Source organism: Asterias amurensis, chromosome 12 (assembly GCF_032118995.1).
Source record: "Asterias amurensis chromosome 12, ASM3211899v1".
NCBI lineage: Eukaryota > Metazoa > Echinodermata > Asteroidea > Forcipulatida > Asteriidae > Asterias > Asterias amurensis.
The window spans coordinates 8,505,153-8,525,315 of NC_092659.1; the positions used below are offsets into that span (position 1 = coordinate 8,505,153).

The 20,163-nt window shown below is 38.5% G+C and overlaps 1 protein-coding gene across 1 annotated transcript; it reads right to left on the reverse strand.

Annotated features, from left to right (window-relative positions):
- Window positions 1-874: 874 nt before the first annotated feature.
- LOC139944946 (carbohydrate sulfotransferase 1-like) lies at window positions 875-19,973 on the reverse strand. The gene is made up of 3 exons (XM_071942141.1): window positions 19,834-19,973; window positions 14,454-14,620; window positions 875-7,421 (listed from the first exon to the last, which is right to left on the reverse strand). Exon 3 carries the CDS (start codon window positions 5,478-5,480, stop codon window positions 4,152-4,154), a length of 1,329 nt encoding a protein of 442 aa, XP_071798242.1. The 5' UTR covers window positions 5,481-7,421; window positions 14,454-14,620; window positions 19,834-19,973; the 3' UTR covers window positions 875-4,151.
- Window positions 19,974-20,163: the final 190 nt, after the last annotated feature.

Genomic DNA, 20,163 nt, shown 5'->3' on the forward strand with positions numbered 1-20,163 from the left:
TGACTTGATGTACCCCCTCTATTGGTGGTGCCACCGGTACGTGCTAATGAGTCAAATTTGGAGTAGTTCGGCCGCACTTCCCGTAATATTGCTCCACAATATCAACATATCTGTAGTGTACATTATCAAGAAGGCCAATAACAGGTTGAAGCAAACATTTTATAACAAATCTGGTGGTCTAATTGGGACGTCGATATCACAAATAACCCATTGTTTATTTTCAAAGTATTAATTTTTTTTGAACTTCAGAAAAAGGGCGGGGATTTCTACCCATTTCAACTACGCAACTCATTATTGGCCGAGTCTACCTCCATGATAATTGACACAATCCACGAAGTGGGAGCACTTTCATATTCCACCATTTTGTGGGAGTCAAAACGAAGTGGGAGCACTTTCATATTCCACCATTTTGTGGGAGTCAAAACGTACACCAAGAAATTAACTCCCCAAATGGCGGAATACAGGCGGCAATTTGAAGACGCCATTTGGGCAGAGGATAACAAAAACATGAATACCGATAGGCCTGAACTTATATTTTGAAGAGATCTATGCGCCATGATCTGTTTCATGGCAATAAGAAACTTGTTTCTGTTCAAGGAGGCACAAAAAACACGACAATGGACTATTGGGGCGGGATTGTAAACTTTGTAAGATTCCGAATTTAAGGGGAATCAGGTTTTGCCTGTAATCCTATGAAATTCGTTCCGGTATCGTCTCCACGAACAAGGAGATGATAGCGGAACGAACTTCATAGTTCTAGGAGTAAAGGCTTTGCCCTTGGTCAAAATCTGCGCATGGAGAAACTAATTTTCACAAATCCAAACCTTACCAGATTATTAACAGCACAGACGATGGTTACTTTTTCAGGACACATTCACAATATTTATTAATCACAATGTGGATATTCCAACGCAAGATCAACACAAAGTATATTCCCGTCGAAAGGAAATTGAGTTGCACATTTGTGTGAGATATCCGTCACTCAGTGGCGTTCAATGTTCTTTAACATACAGGTTTTTTCCCTGTAATGTGGGATTACGTTTGAACTATGACAGCTACTCCTTTTACGTAGCGTTTACATGGTGCTATGGCGCAATATGCTGCCAATTAAACTATGAACACTGGGGCGAACCCCTTCTCTTTGCGATTTAGTGCACTGGGTTCTTTTACGTGCGTTACACAACACACTGAAACAACGGCCTTACGTCCCATCCGAAGGACTTAGTTTGTACAGACCGTGCAAGTCTCACGCGTAATCGAACATTAGACCCTGTGACTTTGTTTTCGTTCAGGCTAAATAAAGCAAATTACGAGAGACCATGAAAGCGGTCCTAATGTTCAAATTTGCGCGAGACTCCACCGGTCTATTGAAAACATTGAACTGATCTCTAAGTACACAGTTGACTTGACAACACATCTCAACTTAATCTCAAACTTATATAAAATAATTATATTTAAAATAAAGTAATAATTCCAATAAATTCCAAACTTGCCCAATTGACATTTTGGCAAGCAGATGTCTTATACAAGTTGACCAATGACCTAAAAGAAAAATAAACACCACAACAAACAAACAAACTGAAGAAAAAAAAAACACACAAAACAACACATTAACATGCCCAAGAAACATTATAGAATTGTATTAATTTTGGTTTTTACCCATACACCGATGTGTGTTAGCATTGTATACTCAGTACTTTCCCAAGTCATGTGAAAAAAAAAAAAAAAAAAAAAAAAAAAACAGGTAAGACTCCTGGAGGGATTCGAACCCGGGACCCTAGCCAAAATTAATATTCTTTATCCCCGATGCAAATTTAACATCTATTATAGAATTGGTCAGATAAAAAATCGTCTAAGATCACAGATTTGCATAAAACTTACACGGTCTAATGATGATGATACTTTATGTATATTATTGTGGATTACATAAAGTGCATAATTTATACACTACCAGCAACTGTTTTGTTGGCAAAAATCAATTATGTAATGTGCCTTTAAAGACAGTGGACACTATTGGTAGTTGTCAAAGACCAGTCTTCTCACTTGGTGTATCTCAACATATGCATAAAATAACAAGCCTGTGAAAATTTGAGCTCAATCGGTTGTAGAAGTTGCGAGATAATAATGAAAGAAAAAAACACACTTGTCACACGAAGTTGTGTGCTTTCTGATGCTTGATTTCGAGACCTCAAGTTCTAAACTTGAGGTCTCGAAATCAAATTCGTGGAAAATTACTTCTTTCTCGAAAACTACGCCACTTCAGAGGGAGCTGTTTCTCACAATGTTTTATACTATATAAACCTCTCCCCATTACTGGTAATAAAGAAAGGTTTTGTGATTATAATTATTTTGAGTAATTACCAATAGTGTCCACTGCCTTTAAACACATTTTTATTTATTTATGGTTACAGCAAAATAAAAATATTATATTAATATCATGGCACACTAGACCAATATATCTTGAAATGTCCACAAACATTGTGTGCAATCAGAGGATTATTCATAAAGTAAAGCACATTCAATGTGAATGGTAAATAAATTTGTACAGATGCTTCCGACACGAAAAGCAAAATAAACGTTGCAAATTGTCTCTACGAACAAAAATCTTTCTCTTTACAATATGAAGAGCTTACATTATTCACAATATAAGGTGATTTTGTATCACTTACTTAACAATTAATACATGGAAAGGTTTGCGGTTACACCATGTAATGACTATTTCTAATGAGTTGGGGAGGTTCTGAAAAGACCCGCTGGTCAGCTACAAACATTGTTTTGGTCGAGTTGTTACAATATCAATAGACTTTAAACACAAAAAAAACAATCAAACTATTGTGTTTCAATCTTTATAGTTATAATAATGTTATAATTCATTTTATACTATTTCATGATTAGCTTGATTGAGTTGATGCAATATCAAGAAACACAAAACAATCAAACTATTGTGTTTCAATCTTTATAGTTATTATAATGTTATAATTCATTTTATACTATTTCATGATTAGCTTGGTTGAGTTGATGCAACATCAAGAAACACAAAACAATCAAACTATTGTGTTTCAATCTTTATAGTTATAATAATGTTATAATTCATTTTATACTATTTCATGATTAGCTTGGTTGAGTTGATGCAACATCAAGAAACACAAAACAATCAAACTATTGTGTTTCAATCTTTATAGTTATAATAATGTTATAATTCATTTTATACTATTTCATGATTAGCTTGGTTGAGTTGATGCAACATCAAGAAACACAAAACAATCAAACTATTGTGTTTCAATCTTTATAGTTATAATAATGTTGTAATTCATTTTATCCCATTTCATGAATACCTCGTTGTCTATTGGCTAAAAACCTTGCCTGGTCGAGTTGTTGCAGTATAAAGAAACTTTACACACAAAAATCAATACATTTTTTGTGTTTCAATCTTTATATAGTTAAAGCTTATACATCCATATTACACTTTTTCAAGACTAAAATATTACACTTGGACGAGTTGTAAGGGTAATAATTACAATTGTATAATTTCCTTTGATTAATCTAACCATAGTAATGATAATGTACAGATAAATCACCATAATTTATCATTATTCTTCAATGCAATACAAAAATGAACCTAAATTTTTATTACCATGATTTGTTTGTTGAGTTGCAGAAAAAAACTAAGAATGGTGCGGCCATTTTGTTTCCCCCCTATGTAAAAGGCCACACCAAAATCAATCAGTAAACAGTCAGGCCCCTTTAGGCTACTAAAACATATAGCACTTGTTACTGTTGTTGCAGAATAGGAACATGACCAAAAAGGTGGCAGCATCATGGAAGGTCTCTACTGAGTTGTTACACTGATAACTGATATGCAAAATATACCTTTCTTCTTTTATAAAATAATCTCTATGGAATTGAAATACATTTATCCCAATTGCAGTAGGATAATAAAATTAAAAATTACTTTGCTAATTTGAACTCTTGATTGTCTTAATTCGTGTGCTTACGATTAGCAGCGCTATGATGAAATTGAAATCACACAGTAATAACAAAATCAGCCGCAAAGCAGCTCTATAAAACCGAGCCCTGGAGAGACGAAGCCACACCCTTGCCTCATGTGTGACCAGTTTTTTGCACATGTGATTGATTGAATGTGTGAACTCCTACACAAAGCTTATATCAGTACCAATATTTAGCGGTAGAGTAACAGGTACATTATAATTGGTCAATTCATCCTCACTTGTGATTGGCAGGTATCCAAGCATCTCCATGACATCACCACATTTCCTCTCAATGTCCTTGACCTCTTTAAAACTCAGCAAACTGCGCCAATGCATCGAAGCCTCCGATGAGTTCTTCTTAGTGCTGAAAGTGTTTGTACTTTTACTTGTGTTCTCCTGGGTGTTTGTCTTAACCCATTGGGTCACCTCAGGTTGCATGGGAAGCCCAAGAAAGTCATAGATGTCTTGCGTTAAGCGGAATGGATCTGCAGCTAAATCCTCATATCGGATGAGCTTATAGCGCCCTCGAAGCCATTCCGGCCTCTGCAATGCGAGTGGTACCGTTTTTCGCATCCACCGGCACAATTTGTGAACCGTGTTGAATTTAAAATTGTCTGGGTCATGCTCCAATAGTTTAAGATTATCCAACGTACAGTCCTTGGCAGGAATTTTTTTCCGCGGGCAGTAATAGCCCTTTCTGGAGTTTGCTGTACCGCGTGGATCTCTGATGAGATGTATTATTTTGACGTTGAGTTTGTCATTGGTTATAAGAGGCTGGACAGTGTCCAGGTCAGCACGGATTAATTTCATGGCCATGTTGCCCTTGTGCTGCCGACAGCTCTGAACTAACATACCGGGGACGACTTCTGCGCAGCCAGATGTAGCCTTGCATATCCCATGGAGGGTTGTACTCTTTGCCTTCCCGATGGACCACTTGTACATGTCATGCATGAACTCCGTTGGGAATGTACAGTGAGCGAGCTTACCGAGAAGACCTCTCATGGCTACATTCATCTTGTTGGGTGTCATCAATCCCATTTTGACCATGCTGTCCGTCGCGTGGAGCGGCTCAAACAGATACATCAATTGTTGATTTTGGTTGAAGATTTCCCCAAGGAGCGTAGAGCCAGTTCGCATTCTGGCGAGGACAATGACTTTCAGGCCCTGATGCAGGTTACTCACTCTCCTAGGGTCTTTCCAAGGGTTGGTACCTTTGTTGACTAATGTGGCATTTGTTTGATTGAAGATCTCTCTTTGGTGAACCATATCCATGGTGTCTAGTACCTCAATCGGAACCGCATTCAAGGTTTTATTAACGAACCTTGTGGAATGATTGCTTCCCAAGAGTCCCCTGGCCACAGGCGTCTCCAAAGGCCTGTGGCTCAATCTCACCATGTGATGCGAAAGAACTTGGGTGTAGGTTAGTATAGAAAGAAGTACGAGAGAACAGGCCACCATTACGTACACAAATCCACGGTTCATGGAGTACATGGTTTACACGTTGCAGGAAAATCACAATCTAGATACCTCAGTGGTTTTTAGTACAGCACAGTACTGACTTGAACATGAGAGTGAAAACAGAATCACTGTAAATGAATAAATAAACAAAAGTATAGTCTGACTTTGCCAAAAATCCCTAGAGTAACATTTGACTTCCTTTAGACTTCAGAGCGCTGTGTTGCCTTGAGTTTGATGACCTCAAACCTGGCCTGACTCATTCCCACACGGACACAATGCCACAGGAAATCAAGCAGTAAGACTTAGTCAGATCTCAACCAGCTTACAAAGTCAGATCGACACCCCACAGGTCTGAAATACCTAAATTGTGACGATGGCAGTGAAAACTTAATAACCCGGTCTTTGTCAACATGGATAGTTAAGGCTCTCTTTGAATTTATTTAGGACATGATCAGGCTAATTAGAGAACCAAATACACCATATCTTGCACTAACTCATGTATCCGTCGGGTCAAACCCGATAATATCAACGTCCCACACTTCCTAGAGCTTAATCATTTGGCTTCACTCACAAAGTGCTACGATGCCCTTATATGGGACGAATGTGTCAGTTTCATGCGTAAGAGCTAAACCAACAAAGTTTGTAAATAACAAATTGAATGTAACGATCCCTTTGTGCTTCAAAATTATTTCATCTTATTATCGGCAAGAACTGGCAGGGATGAAAATACATGTATCTAACTCAACCCATTTTGAACAAGCCTTTTATTGAGTAAATTTGACTTTTTTTAAATATCAAAAAATTGGTGTGGACCCCAACTATTTGAAAACTTGCCCAGTCAGTTTCCTTTGTGGTTAATTACCTGATACAAAATAAATATCTTTAAAACTAGATCTCTAAACAGTGAAGATAAAAAAAAGCATGGAATAATTTGCAAATTTTATGGGATTTATATGCAAATAAGTGGCAAAAATTTGGCAGATTGGAGTTGCTATAATACTCTCAACTTTTCCTACTTAACTACAGGTAGAAAACTGATGAAATTTACTTTATTTTTGTTTTAAAAAATTACATGACTTTCTGGACTCCTATGATTGATGAGTGATATAACAAAATTCTTCGGCAAGAAATGGCAAAACAAGTTTGCACTTAAAACTTGAGTATGAGATGATCTTGATTTAAAAATAAAACCTCATGGAGGTATAATATTTGTAAAACTTTCCCAAAAGCCTACAGAGTTGGCACAGTCTTGAAATGGCAAAACAGGTTGCGCTAAAAACCTTAGTTTGAGATTATCTTTATTTAAAAATAACCTAATGCAGGTGTAAAGTTTGTAAAACTTTTTCCCCTTTCCCGGAGCCTTGCCTTTTAAAAAGTTGTTTAAAAATGCTTTCTTCCTCTGTTCTTTTGGTAAACACAACTCAAAACCGTATTTGGAACATGTGTGCTGAGTTTCCCTTTTCCAGCTAAGAATAGCACCAACTGGAAGTATCAACACCTCACTTCCAAGATCTTTAACCCAGGCGGTATGTACAGACAAACACCAAAGATGTAGGTCACGGTAATGGCCACAGAGTCGTGTCAAGTTTACTCAGTGTTTTTGGTCTGAAAACGAATACCAGGCTTAAAGACTCGTTAGCAGTGTGACCTGGTCTTCACAGTATGATGTCCTCAGTACCTCATAACCTTGATGTCACTGTGAGATGTCCTTAGCGTCCTCTGCTCTAGCTGTCCCTCTGTGCTGCACAACTAGCCCTCAGTGAGTGGTAGCTCCATGTTTTGATGGTCATTTGAGCAGTGAAAGTGAACCTGTCTGGCTGGGATTACCTTTATTGTTCAGTACCTTTCATCTGGGACTGAGACTCGTTGTGAGATGGTACAGTTTTTCAAACTCCATAGTGCATAATTTTCACTTCACAAAGTTCCTCAGAGTAGAATATGGTCTCAACATCCAAAGACCTGAAATCTTGCTACCTGCAGGATGAAAACAAAACAAAAACGATATTTTAAAGTCTCCTCCATACACTTAGTTAAGGTTGGCCCAAATTCACACAGGCTCAAAGTATTAAAGAGGCCTGCTGAAGGTTTTTTAATTTAGAACCATAATAATGTAGCCCTTCGCCTCTGTGCCCTTTTAAATACCAGGTAAATGAGATAGCATGTGGTTCGTGCCAATACTGAAAATTTTCATACTGAGCCGCTGGCATGATTCCAAAAAGGAACCAACGAGTTATTATTAGTTCACTTAGTTTCACTTACATCATGTATAAAACATGTAACTAATTTTTCCCGTGTTCATATTATGGACTCTTGAAAAATAAGATAATCACATAGCTGAAATTTTACTTTAGAGCTTAAATCTTAGAAAGCATCTGTGCACTCATAAAGGTGTGCACTGGTCTTAAAGCCCTACATATTTATGAACTTAAGATATCGTGAACTTATCCAGTGAGTACAGTTTGCCTTCCTCACAGCAAGGAGTAACTTTTTAAGACCTTGATCAATGGTCACACGTATAAGCATGAATTGTGAGCAAAAGAAAAAAAAGGCTTAACTATTGCTCTCTTTCCTTCAGGAAACTGGCTGATAAACAAACACCTTTGGTGTGTTCACCTCACTTGGTGTATCTCAACATATGCACAAAATAAAAAACCTGTGCAAATTTGAACTCAATTGGCCGTCGTAGTTGCGAGATAATAATGAAAGAAAAAACACCCTTGTTCAAATTCGGAAAAAGATCTGTGTACACACCAGACACATGTAGCTCTAACACTAACAGATGGAACAGATGAAAACAGTCTTGAAACTGGCTGAAACTACTACAAGGGTGTTACCGCAACACAAATATATGTTGATACATGTAGCTCACCATGCAATGCCTCAAATGATAGTCTTGACCTACTATTACTAACATGTATACAATTTACTTTTCACAGAATTACATGTACATGTACGTACTTGTAGAGTAGGAAGAATAACTCACTACACTGTACAAGTGTTTTGTACACTGTTATAAACAATTTCTCATCCTGCAAACAAATAGTAAGTGGCCTTACATGTCGACCCTGACAGAGTCTTTCTCTTTCTTTGAGAAAGATTCTGCTAGGGTCAACACATCAATTCCAAAGCACAAGGTACAAATTAAAGACACTGGACACCTTCGATAATTGTCAAAGACCGGTCACCTCACTTGGTGTATCTCAACATATATGCACAACATAAAAAACCTGTGAAAATTGAACTCAATTGGCCGTCATAGTTGCGAGATAATAATGGGGGGTTGTAAAATCTCACGCATACATGTAGCTGGCCTCTGAACTTGGCATCTCTGTCAATTGGGTTATCATTCTTCCAGCAGTACATTACATGTAATGAATGCAGGCAGGGTAAAATGGTAATGCAAAGACCAATAAGTCACAACCTTGGTCTTCTGACCTATGCTGTATTCTCACTTGGCCAATGGAAACAAATTCTAACTGAAGGTCACAAGTTCATAGGATGTATTTCACAAGAACCTGATGTCTTGCCTACAACAAAGTGAACTGGTGCATTCAAGGGGGATTCCGTAACAGTTCCCACATCAAATCAGTAAGTAGTGCAAGAACCACCATTTGTACATGTTATACTGCAAAAACAAAAAGTCTCTTAGTAGAACTCAAGCCCTTGTGTCAGTATATGAATGTCACTGTCAGTGTCATACTAATACTATATTGACTACTTATTTTGAATGTATGTGATCATCTGAATGACTGTACAGTACATTTATAATCCACCTTCATTGAGGTCATCCAGCCACCATCTTAGAGGTAAAACGGTGATGAAACAATCAGACAGACACAGATTTGTACGCGCGGCGCACAGGACTGGCCAATGAACAACCTCCTTTTGACCTCTAGGTGAGGGTGCCCTACTGAAATGGCGTCATGTGCATGAGGTCTATTATAATAGCATTGTAACCATAGTCTATAGAGAAAGAACCATTCTCTATGGTATAAACAAGCAATATGGACACCAGTTGTCCTTTACAGTACAGGGACACCAATGCAGCCAATTTCACAAAATTTCACAAAATGCTAGGATAAATCATATCTTGAGTTAGTATGAGTAACTTTTAGGATGGGTTCAATGCGTTCTCACACCTATGGATACAGAACTTAACTGGTCCTAAGTCCTAAGATTAATCCTAAGTTAGGAAGAGACAGTCTAGTTTGGTGAAAATCGACGGCAGGGGCATAAACCCTATTCACACAACAGAAATTTAACTGGGGGGACCCTTGCTTTACTTTAGCATGGTTGTAAAATGTAGCAATGTTTTACATTATTTTGCAAGGACAGTAGACATAAAATTTTACAACCTTACCATGCTACAATTTAGCAAGGGTCCCTTACTAAAGTGACAGAGGCTACAGATGCAATTGCTTCCATGAAGTATAGGCCTAAACTAAATGTACACAAGCTAGTCTCTATGTTTACAAACCATACCAAACCAACAGCGATTATTGTCTATTGCTGTAATGACTTAATGTTGATATTGCCACCTACTCTGTACACATGTAACAGAAGAATCAATAGAGCAAACAAAAATTGGAAAATAAACTGGAAAATTTATCAGGCATTTGTAAATTTGTATCCCTCGATGACAATACAATTTCCTGTTTATTGCCAAGTCCTGTTACAATCATCCAATCATCAAGAGCTAACCAGTTCACCTGATGCCAGCCATGGTGCCACTGTTGACACACAATACAGTGCCCACGCAGTAACTGTATTCTTCTTACCCCGATGTAAAGTTTATCATAATTGTATCTATCTTGTTACAGTGCAACTTAGCGGGAGACACCAGATGGCGTTATTGACTGCATGTTGTGTATGTAAATTGTGTGCATTTTAAACGCTGTGTGTGCGTTAAAATGCACATCTGTGGGTGCATTTTATTTTCCAAAATGGCAGGGCTTAGCCATTTGACAAGTTAGTTCAAGAAGGGGTAAAAACTTGAAAGATTAGTCGATAGAGGATGAGAGTTATTCTTTGTTTGTTTGTTTGTTTGTTTGTTGGGATGTTGGGCTGTTTGTTTGTTTGTTTGTTTGTTTGTTTGTTTGTTTGTTTGTTTAGATGTCCATTGCTGAACTGGCATTACATATTTTTAGACATCCTATCTAAATGTAAGGCCTGATGAGCCGAGGGCAAGGCATATTTTCCCTGGGCTAGAATATAGGGAAACAATTTGTTTCTACTGGAACATCTCAAAGGGCACCAAGGCAACGACAGTGGGCATGCTTATTTAAATGCAAAGTTGGACAACAGAGCTCACTTCAAAATTCTGGCAAAAAACCATGACACATCTAGATCTCCCTTCATCCCACTGCTTAATTTTGACATTTCAGATTAATTCCGACAGGTCGTATCAGATACGTGGGTGCCTGGTTCCATCACATTATCATAAAAAATATATGATTCTCTATCCATAGCTATCAACACTTGTTTTATACTAGTTCAGTACATGAGACAGACCCAAACTACATACAGGGCTCAAACAAGCTATAGTATGGCGCCTCTAATGACACAATAAATCAATCCCATTGCTCATTATAGCACATAAATGCCAACGAATGATGTAATGATCTTGTTTTGGGCACAATTTCCGAGATTCTGTTCTTAATGGGGAACAACATCAGTTGTTCAGTATAAGATTACCCACATTTTAGGTTGGGGGGGGGGGGGGTTGAAAACTGCATTTAGAGGAGTATTTAGGGTTTGGCTTTTAGTTAAGTGTCATACGCGGCAACGATTCATAGTATTTTTATGCAATTCGCTTTTAAAAAGCCAAATAATTCTATGAAATCTGCAATTTAATGTACTTATTGGAAATAACCCTACACCAGTCTGAAAAAAAATTCAAATTTCCTTTCTCATAAATTTTTCATGCAAAAGAGGTCTAAAGTACGTAGTACTAAAAATTTGAATGCAAATGAAATTCCCCAAACGTGTGTTTGGCAAAAAGCGGCCAAATACCAATCACCGACACTAATTCCTTGATCCTGTTATTTTTGATTTATTATTGAGGTTACAAGCTTAGCATGATTGCATAATTAGTCAATAGATTGAGAAGCCTTCCTGGCGGGTGGATAAAACAGACTCTTCCCCTAAGGTAACTGATCACCTTTGACAGCCAAAATTAAAAGCTTGAAGGAAGACTTCTATACCTGGTTGAAAGCCTTCTGACAGGTAGGAAATCAGATCCTTTTTTTGCCTTTCACCTCAACGGACCCCAGTTCGAATCCCACCTCAGACTCAGAGCCTTGCATGTGGATTGGGTTTGTCCATACAGTTCATGAAAATTAAAATCTAAAATGAAGACCTCCTATACCTGATAAAAGCCAACAGGCGTGAGATAAGGTTTCTTTCACTGCCTGTCCTCTCTGTGGACCCTGGTTCGAACCCCCCCCCCCCCCCAGACTTAGAGCCTTGCATGTGGATTGGGTTTCAGTTCACAGCTCATGAAAATGAAAATCTAAACCCTACAGGGATAATACCGTGAACATTTTGAGTCGTGCTGGTTGACATCGACAACTCAATGTTTCGATCAGTATGCTTCACCGAGCTACAATAAACTGTACACAGTTCAGCTTATCGCATTCCTGTTCCGGCCTCCATGCACCACCCCGAGCCAAGCCCAGTACTTTTAAGCTTAAAAGCAGCATCCTGCAGCAACAGTCCAACATTCTCCTGAAGACGATCAGAGCATACTGATCGAAACATTTAGTTGTCAACCATCAAAAGAACCAACAGTCCCCAGCCAACACTACTCAAAACAGATTTTTCACATGGTGTTACCACACCTCTCTTAGTAAAATACTTCCACCATGCAAAGTTTCAAATCCTACTGAAGTGTTTCTCTAAGAAAGTTACATTACAGTTTGATAAGAAAACAAATCGTCTAAGAACACAGATTTACATAAAACTTAAAAGGTATTATGATGATGATAGTAGAAAAACAATCCTTTAAATATTTCTGTCCAAAGTATCATATTTGATGAGAAATAAGTAAAACTATTCTCCTGTTTGAAGTTTATTGCTTATGCTTAGAGAGTGGTTAGTTCTTTTTTTAAATCGATGTCATGCAAAATCATAATTGGTTTTTCACTTTTTTCTAGTGACCCAGATGGCCAATCGATCTCAAACTTCTACAGGCAGAAAAAAAGTTCTGCAATGTTCCTTTAATTGATTTTCCGAACATCGCGTCCTCAGACAGCTACATGTACATTTTGAAGAACTCATGACAGTCCGACTCTCATATAAAGTTATTCCAGACGGAGCTGATTATAAAAAATTCAGAAAAGTGCATGTTTTTTTGCTGAGGCGCTATGAATGATCTCCTGGCCAGAGCAGTTTCAAATGACTAAATAAGGATAAATGTGTGTCTTTTCAGCGATCTGTCAATTAGAGGCTTGAAATTGACAAACTGATGCTTTGCAGTTATTCCATATTGAGACAAATCTCTAAAGAGTTGTTGTGGCTTTGAAAAACATTCCATACGTGTTACGTGTACTATGCACTATACAGCACAGACTATGGTGTCCTCTAGAAGATAATTTTGAGTACCCGGATTTGCAGACAGTTTCAGGCAAGCCTGGAATTACACAGCTAGGACACGTACATTGTATAGGCCATGGCATCTGTTGCCCAGGTTCTGGCCTTGGTGCCCCTTGCCCTCTAAAAGATGAAACTCAAGGCCTGTCCAGGGCCAATTTAATACAGCTGTTAAAGAAAAGTATACCTTAGTGTTTTTTGAACCGTTCGATTGTTTTAATCCCATATAAATGTAAATGAACATACCAAAAATTTCAAAAGGATGTCGCGCTATAGAGAGTATAACATTTATATACCGGGGCCTACATGATGTGTCCATGTAGACAAATCAGGAGCGAATATGTCCACACAGAACATTTTTAGCAGAAAATTGTTCAGCTGCTCAGTACTTTAGCAGCTCTATGAAATTAGCATTTTATCTTCTTCTAGTTTGGCAAAATTGCTTTTTTAGTCGGCTGTTTTTGTGTGTGCAGATTTGGCTCTGTTTGAAGGTGTACAATAATAGTACACGTAGGCTTAGCTGTAAGGGCCCTACTGCTTTTAAATGGCAAGTCAACTACAATTACATCTACCAATCCATGCATACAAAGCTCTCTCTAACTGTGCACACACTCTGTACATGTTTCCAGTAGAGGTGACATCTTTATCATTTTTTAAAGTAAAATAAAGGCCAAGTTGAAGTTTTATACCTCTTTGACTTGCAGGCCTGATACTTCAAGGAGGCAACGGAGGCAACCCTGGTCATTGCCTTGGTGCCCTTGAGATGCTACGGTACAAATTTGCAATTTCATCATAGGGTGCCCTTTATCAAGAAGAAAATGCCTTGGGGCCCTTGCCATTCAAAAACGAAGCATACAGCCCTGGACTTAAGACCATTCTAAAACAGCGACTGGTTCGCACTACTTTGTCTAAAACGTTGTACATATTGCAGACTGAAACCAAGTGATGACAGCAGTCACTTTTCAACTCAAAGAAATATTTATATCGTATCATTTATACACCATTTGTTGAATTGACAGGACTTACATGTATTCCATGTACAGTACATTCTTGTCTGCACTGTACACCACAATCTCAGGTACACATTTTGTTTTCCCGCAGTTTTTGAACAGCTTGAAAACCACTGAAGTTATTTATTTCGTAACAAACACTGTGTCAATGGTAAAATAAAAAGCTAATGAGTTTGTCAACTACAGTAACTACAAAGAGTTAATTCAAATTAATCTGTTGTAACAAACAGTGTACCCATGACACCTATACACAGTACATGATACAATACATTTTACCAGCAACCAAAAAACTCCTATGCCCTACAGTACACAAATGAAAACAAAACCAACAACATGTAGAATGATGAATCAGTCTTTCTCAAATCTAAATGTCAGAAATACTTGGAGCGTTTTATGATTTACTTACCTTCTCAAGAAATCACCTTCTTTGTCTTGGGGGGCAAGTAACCTCAACACTGATCCACCTCCTGACCTTTCAAACTTCGCTTTCTGTCATGATTAGTAGGAATAGCAGGACTGCAGCGTATTCATTCCAGGCCTTGACTGTAGTGTACAGCCTCCCCCTTCTAGTCCCTGTTGTGTTTTTAAAAATGAGAAAAGCAGACAATGAAATTAGAACCCACACAAATACTCCAGTCCAAGGCTGCGGCAGTAATGCACACTCAAGGCAAGCTGGCTAATACTTAAATGCAGCTTTCTGATTGGATGCATCGTTTACAAAATTTATATGCGTTTTTTACCCAAATTTCTCAAAGCACAAGTGAGAGAGAGAAAGAGTTATTGATCAGAGAATTGGGAGGAGGGAAGGAAATCCAATGGGACATGTACATCAACCGTGCAAACTTTTGTCATATGAATCATGCATAATTCTGACTCTAAGGGTACTGTAGGAACAATTTAGAATGTTGGCAGCGTAACTGTGGTAAGGGTGGAGGGTTGACAGACACCGGGGGAGGGATTGTAGTGTATTAAACCCCCTTCCTTCCAGACTTTCCTTTAAGAAAGTTCTGTATCTGAGTAAACAATTTTGATGAAAACAGCATTGAATGGCTGAATTGGGGGTCAGATCGCCTTTTTATATTGTATGTATTCCCCATGGGAAATTTTTTGCTTCAAAAAATAAACCATTCAACGAATGAAGTGGCCTAGATAAAGACATCTGAGAATGATTTGAATGACCCAGTTGTTGAATGATTAACAGATGAAGTGCGCCCAACAAATGCTGTGCTTTTATTAAGGGAATAAAAGTGTAGCGACGAGTTCTTAAACGGCCGTTTAAAACCGGCAGGGTCGTTGCCGTGTGATAATGGCCCCAGCCGTAGGCGAGGGCCTTTATTGCACAGCAACGACCCTGCAAGGTTTAAAGCGGACGTTTAAGAACGAGTCACTACTCTTTTATTCCCATTCATAAATGCCCTTTTTTTCTCAAAAACGTTAAACAAAATACATTTATAGACACTTTGACAATTGAAAACTTGAGGTTTTAAATATTGTTTTTCAAAAACTTTGTGAAGAATCTGTTTGATGCGCGTGGGTTAGAAATAGATTAAGCGCGCCTTTAAACATATTACGCACTGTTACTAATAGCTATGAATTGCCTTCCGCGTGATGATCTTGAACGCGCTCGCCCGACACGCGGAAGCCAGCCGGTCTTAAATAGCTTCAGCTGTGTCTTTATCAACCGTTTAAACACTCCCACGTGACGGGCTCTCCACCAATAGGAGTAGAGAAACTGTATGGGGTATTTATGAATATTCGTTAACGCCGCCCTTGCAACATAAAAAGAAAAGAACAGTTTACAAAACTCACACATAGAACAGATCTACAAAAGGCCAACGGATGTCCTGAACACCTAAGAGAATAGGGGTTAAACTTATCAAACTTTCCTCAGCATGGGAAAAGGGAATGGGGGTGGAAAGAACTTTCATTGGAATAAATAAGCAATTTCCTGATTCCGGAGTTCATATCCTTTATAGATTATTATTAGCACACTCTTGGTTGAATGTCACCATCAGGGGTACTCAGTGTATGCATTGGTATGGTTAAGGCCCTTTAAGTCAACATTTTCTAGAGACAGAAAATGACTACTACACCTACGTGTGGGATTTCTTGGAACTGGGGACCATGTCTGATGATCACTAGTCTTGATTCAAGACTCTCTGTTTATTAATATGTCTTCCAACGATCAATCAACACAAGAGGGCTCAGCATAGACCTCTATTGTTGAGTTCGCTATCTTGAGTATTAGCGGTACTCGGAGTGAAAGCAGTTTGTGGTTGATAGCGTCTATTGGCGACTCTATCAGCAAGGGAAACTCAGTCACAAGAGCTTTCAAGATGATAATAACAGTGAGTGTCTTCAACCAAGTGATAACTTCCATTTGTTTTTTCTATCTATCAGTGTCGTTCAGGCCAGGGATTTAGGGAGAAAACAGAGCCCCAGCTTGGTAGGCCTCAAAATAATCTCTTTTAGAAATATTTGAGAGCCCACTAAAAGGAATACAGGAGTATACAAGTTTCGCCCATTTGTGACCTGGGGTTGTTAATGTCCAAGTTAGTTATTTTGGACGATAGGCCCTGTAAATAAAAAGTCCTATTTGCAGAGAGGTGTACAGTAATGACATTTTTCGAGATCGATGCTTGGATATTTTCAGGGAACATTGGACGGTCAATGTAGAATTTCTCCTGTACTGTAAAAAGCTGTGATACTTTACCATATTTGTATATTTTTATAGCATTTCGCACTGTATGCTATGCAAGTTTATTTAGTGGCAGCCTATCATGTGTACACAGAGGACAATATCCCCCCCACCCACACCATGCACAAATATGTGCACTGCACACAAACCACAGACTGACCACGGGTAATATGATCTTGGTCTTCTTGAAAATATTCCTATTTTTATTTAGAATTAGGACCTGGAAAACATGAAATGAAAACAGCCTTACTTCTAACGGACCGTATTATTTATACAGTGTAGAATCAATTCTAGACCCAGTACATAAAAAAGCGGGCAATGTAATCATTAAAAACACAATTTGGCATCTTTTTGGATTTGGGGGATTTGGGATAATTTCTCAACGCTCGCATTTTTAGAGCCAAGCAATAACTCAATTGGTTGTTGCGAGATAAATGAAAGAAAAACACCCTTGTCACATAAAGTTGTGTGCTTTCAGATGCTTGATTTCCATGATTTTGGGACCTCAAAATCTAAATCTGACCATCTGACTAAGGTCTCTAAATCAAATTCAAATATTTTCGTGGAAAATTACTTCTTTATCGAAAACTACATTATTTTAGAAGGAGCTTTTTCTCACAATGTTTTATCAACAGTTCTCCATTGCTTGTTACCAAGTAAGTTTTTATGCTAACAATTGTTTTGATTGAGAAATTCCCAAATATGTCCAGCAGTGGTACCTTTAAAAAAAATCAGGCTATATATTTATAAATTAACAGCAGAGCGAGGATAAGTAGAGAGACAAGTAGACTAAAAAAAACAGGCAAGTGCAGAGGGGTTGTTCTAAAACCCCCTCGATGTCTGCCCCGTGTTCGAAGAATGTCCCAATTCCGAATTCATAAAAGGTCGCTTTACGGCCAAGTAAAGCCCGGTTCATACTTCCTGCAAATGCGAATGCGAAGCGAATTTTACGTGAATTTGACGTCACAACTATCCTTTCGCAGCGATGTTCGCAAGTGACTTGAACGGAGCTGAACTGCTGTGAATATTCGTTACAATTTTTGTGACGTCAACATTCGCTTCGCATTCGCATTCGCAGGAAGTATGAACCGGGCTTAAGAATTAACAGGCATGCAACTGCCCATTGGAAAAAAAAAGAGGACAATTTTTAAAGGCACAACGCAAGTGCGGAGCGAGGCAGCCGAAACGCCACGGGACATGATCCCACAATGGTACCCTAGAAAATGTTGAGGTTTATTATGCTCTTTTAGGTGCAGTGTAGCATGTACTAGGCTTATTTTACATGATTGTAGTTGTACACTGTTGTTGCCAGGCATATATTAGGATTAAAAAAAATATTTAAAAAAATCTTAATTTTTTTTTTTTTTTAACGTTTTTGTTTTGTTTTTTTTCACGTAAAAAACAAAAAACAAAACGCGGAATTCCGCGGAAAAGTTGCATGCCTGAATTAAGAATTCACAGTGTGTAATCCAAAGAACAGGCGACACAACTTCCTTCCACGACTAAACTTAATTTCAAGTCTAAGACTGCGGTTATATTTATCTGCATCAGCCACGCAGAATTGGGAGTATTAATAAACTCTCCCCTTCCGCAAGTCACGTGCACACCGATGGAGGAGGCCCTGTCTGTGTGTATGGCCGGGGTTGTGGGAGACTGACAACAACCCCAAAACACGTGTGGGCCATTTGGTCGGTCGGGTCTACAACCTCGAGCTCCACATAGAGCAACTAGTAGTACACAAGACGGGAGCAATCAGCCGCAAATGGGTCTGCCCATCAAAATTGTACATCAAAATTGCCACAGGTCCTGATCTCAACTAATCACGCGCAGTTTGCTTCGTGCATACCACGTGTGTATTGGTCTGTCTCGTACATGTGTGAGGCATCGCATATGGTAGTCGAGGTCAGCAGACAAAATTGTGTGCGTGATTGGCTGAGGTTGTGATATATAGCACCTGTTCAGCAATCTTAATTTTAAGACTGCATTCACGGTAAAACAAATGTACCCCTTCATCTTATATAAAAAGTGGAATTTTATTCCATAATCTGATAGACCATACATGTACCTCTGGGCACACTTAATTTTGGAGGAAGCTAAATCGATTCACTCATAAGTACCTAATTAGCCGCTTGAAGACACGCCTTTTCTACCATACGTTAACCCTACAGCACCTGTAACCATATAGCACCTGTACAGTAATCTAAATTTCAAGACTGCATTCACGGTAAAATAAATGTACCCTTCATGTTATAGAAGAAGTGGAATTTTATTTCACAATCCGGTAGACCATACCTCTGGGCACACTTAATTTTGGAGGAAGCTAAATCGGTTTACTAATTATTACCTAATTAGCCGTGGAAGACACGCAATAAAATTCACGACATCGCACACTTCTGCGCACATATTTGCAATTAAATTCATGACATCGCAAAAATCTGCGCACATATTTGCGAATAAATTCACGACATCGCAAAAGTCTGCGCACATATTTGCAAATAAATTCACGACATCGCACAAGTCTGCGCACATATTTGCGAATAAATTCACGACATCGCAAAAGTCTGCGCACATATTTGCAAATACATTCACGACAATTCTACCTCCATGGTTTAACCATCCATAAAGTTATAGAAGAGTTTGCGGTAACACCATGTAATAACAATCTCTAAATGAGTTGGGGTGGTTCTGAAAAGAACCGTTGGGTTAACTCGACGTTTCGATCAGTATGCTCTGATCGTCTTCTGGAGTCAGAAGACGATCAGAGCATACTGATCGAAACGTCGAGTTAACCCAACGGTTCTTTTCAGAACCACCCCAACTCATTTAGAGATTGTTATTACATGGTGTTACCGCAAACTCTTCTATATCTTATCTCCACCATGCAAAGTTTCAAATCCTACTCATCCATAAAGTCTCTATGGTTTAACGTCTATGATTATGAATTACACAAATCAAGAAATTGTGATTCAGTAACTAGACAACAATATTTATTCTAGTCATTGTGAAATCAGCGGTATGCAATGGGAATGACCTATATATCATTCATGATACAATTTAACTCATGCATGATGCGTCCGTAGCTACTTACCATAAATCACAACAGTCAGTCAGCAGACGACTTTACACACAGAGGTCCGAGCAGGCAGGAGATGATTGGACAGCGGCGGAAGAAGGAAAGAAAACCAGAAGAAATGAAAGCGTTTCATGAACACTTTCATTTCAGATGACAAATCGTGCTGACCACCAGTGTTCTATGCATGCTGCTGTGTGGGCTCGAGGAGAGGTGTGGACATTTTGACGGGATAATTAAATTATTTATTGACTTTCATTTTCAAGTCCGTGCGTGCACGTCGTCAGCGCATAATGTAATAAAGTAACTAGAAACCAGTCTGAATATTTACCAGCAGAGGGCGCTCTA

Bases quoted from the DNA above. Each gene is read 5' to 3' on its own strand.
- LOC139944946 (XM_071942141.1), bottom strand. From the start codon at position 5,480: ATGTACTCCATGAACCGTGGATTTGTGTACGTAATGGTGGCCTGTTCT.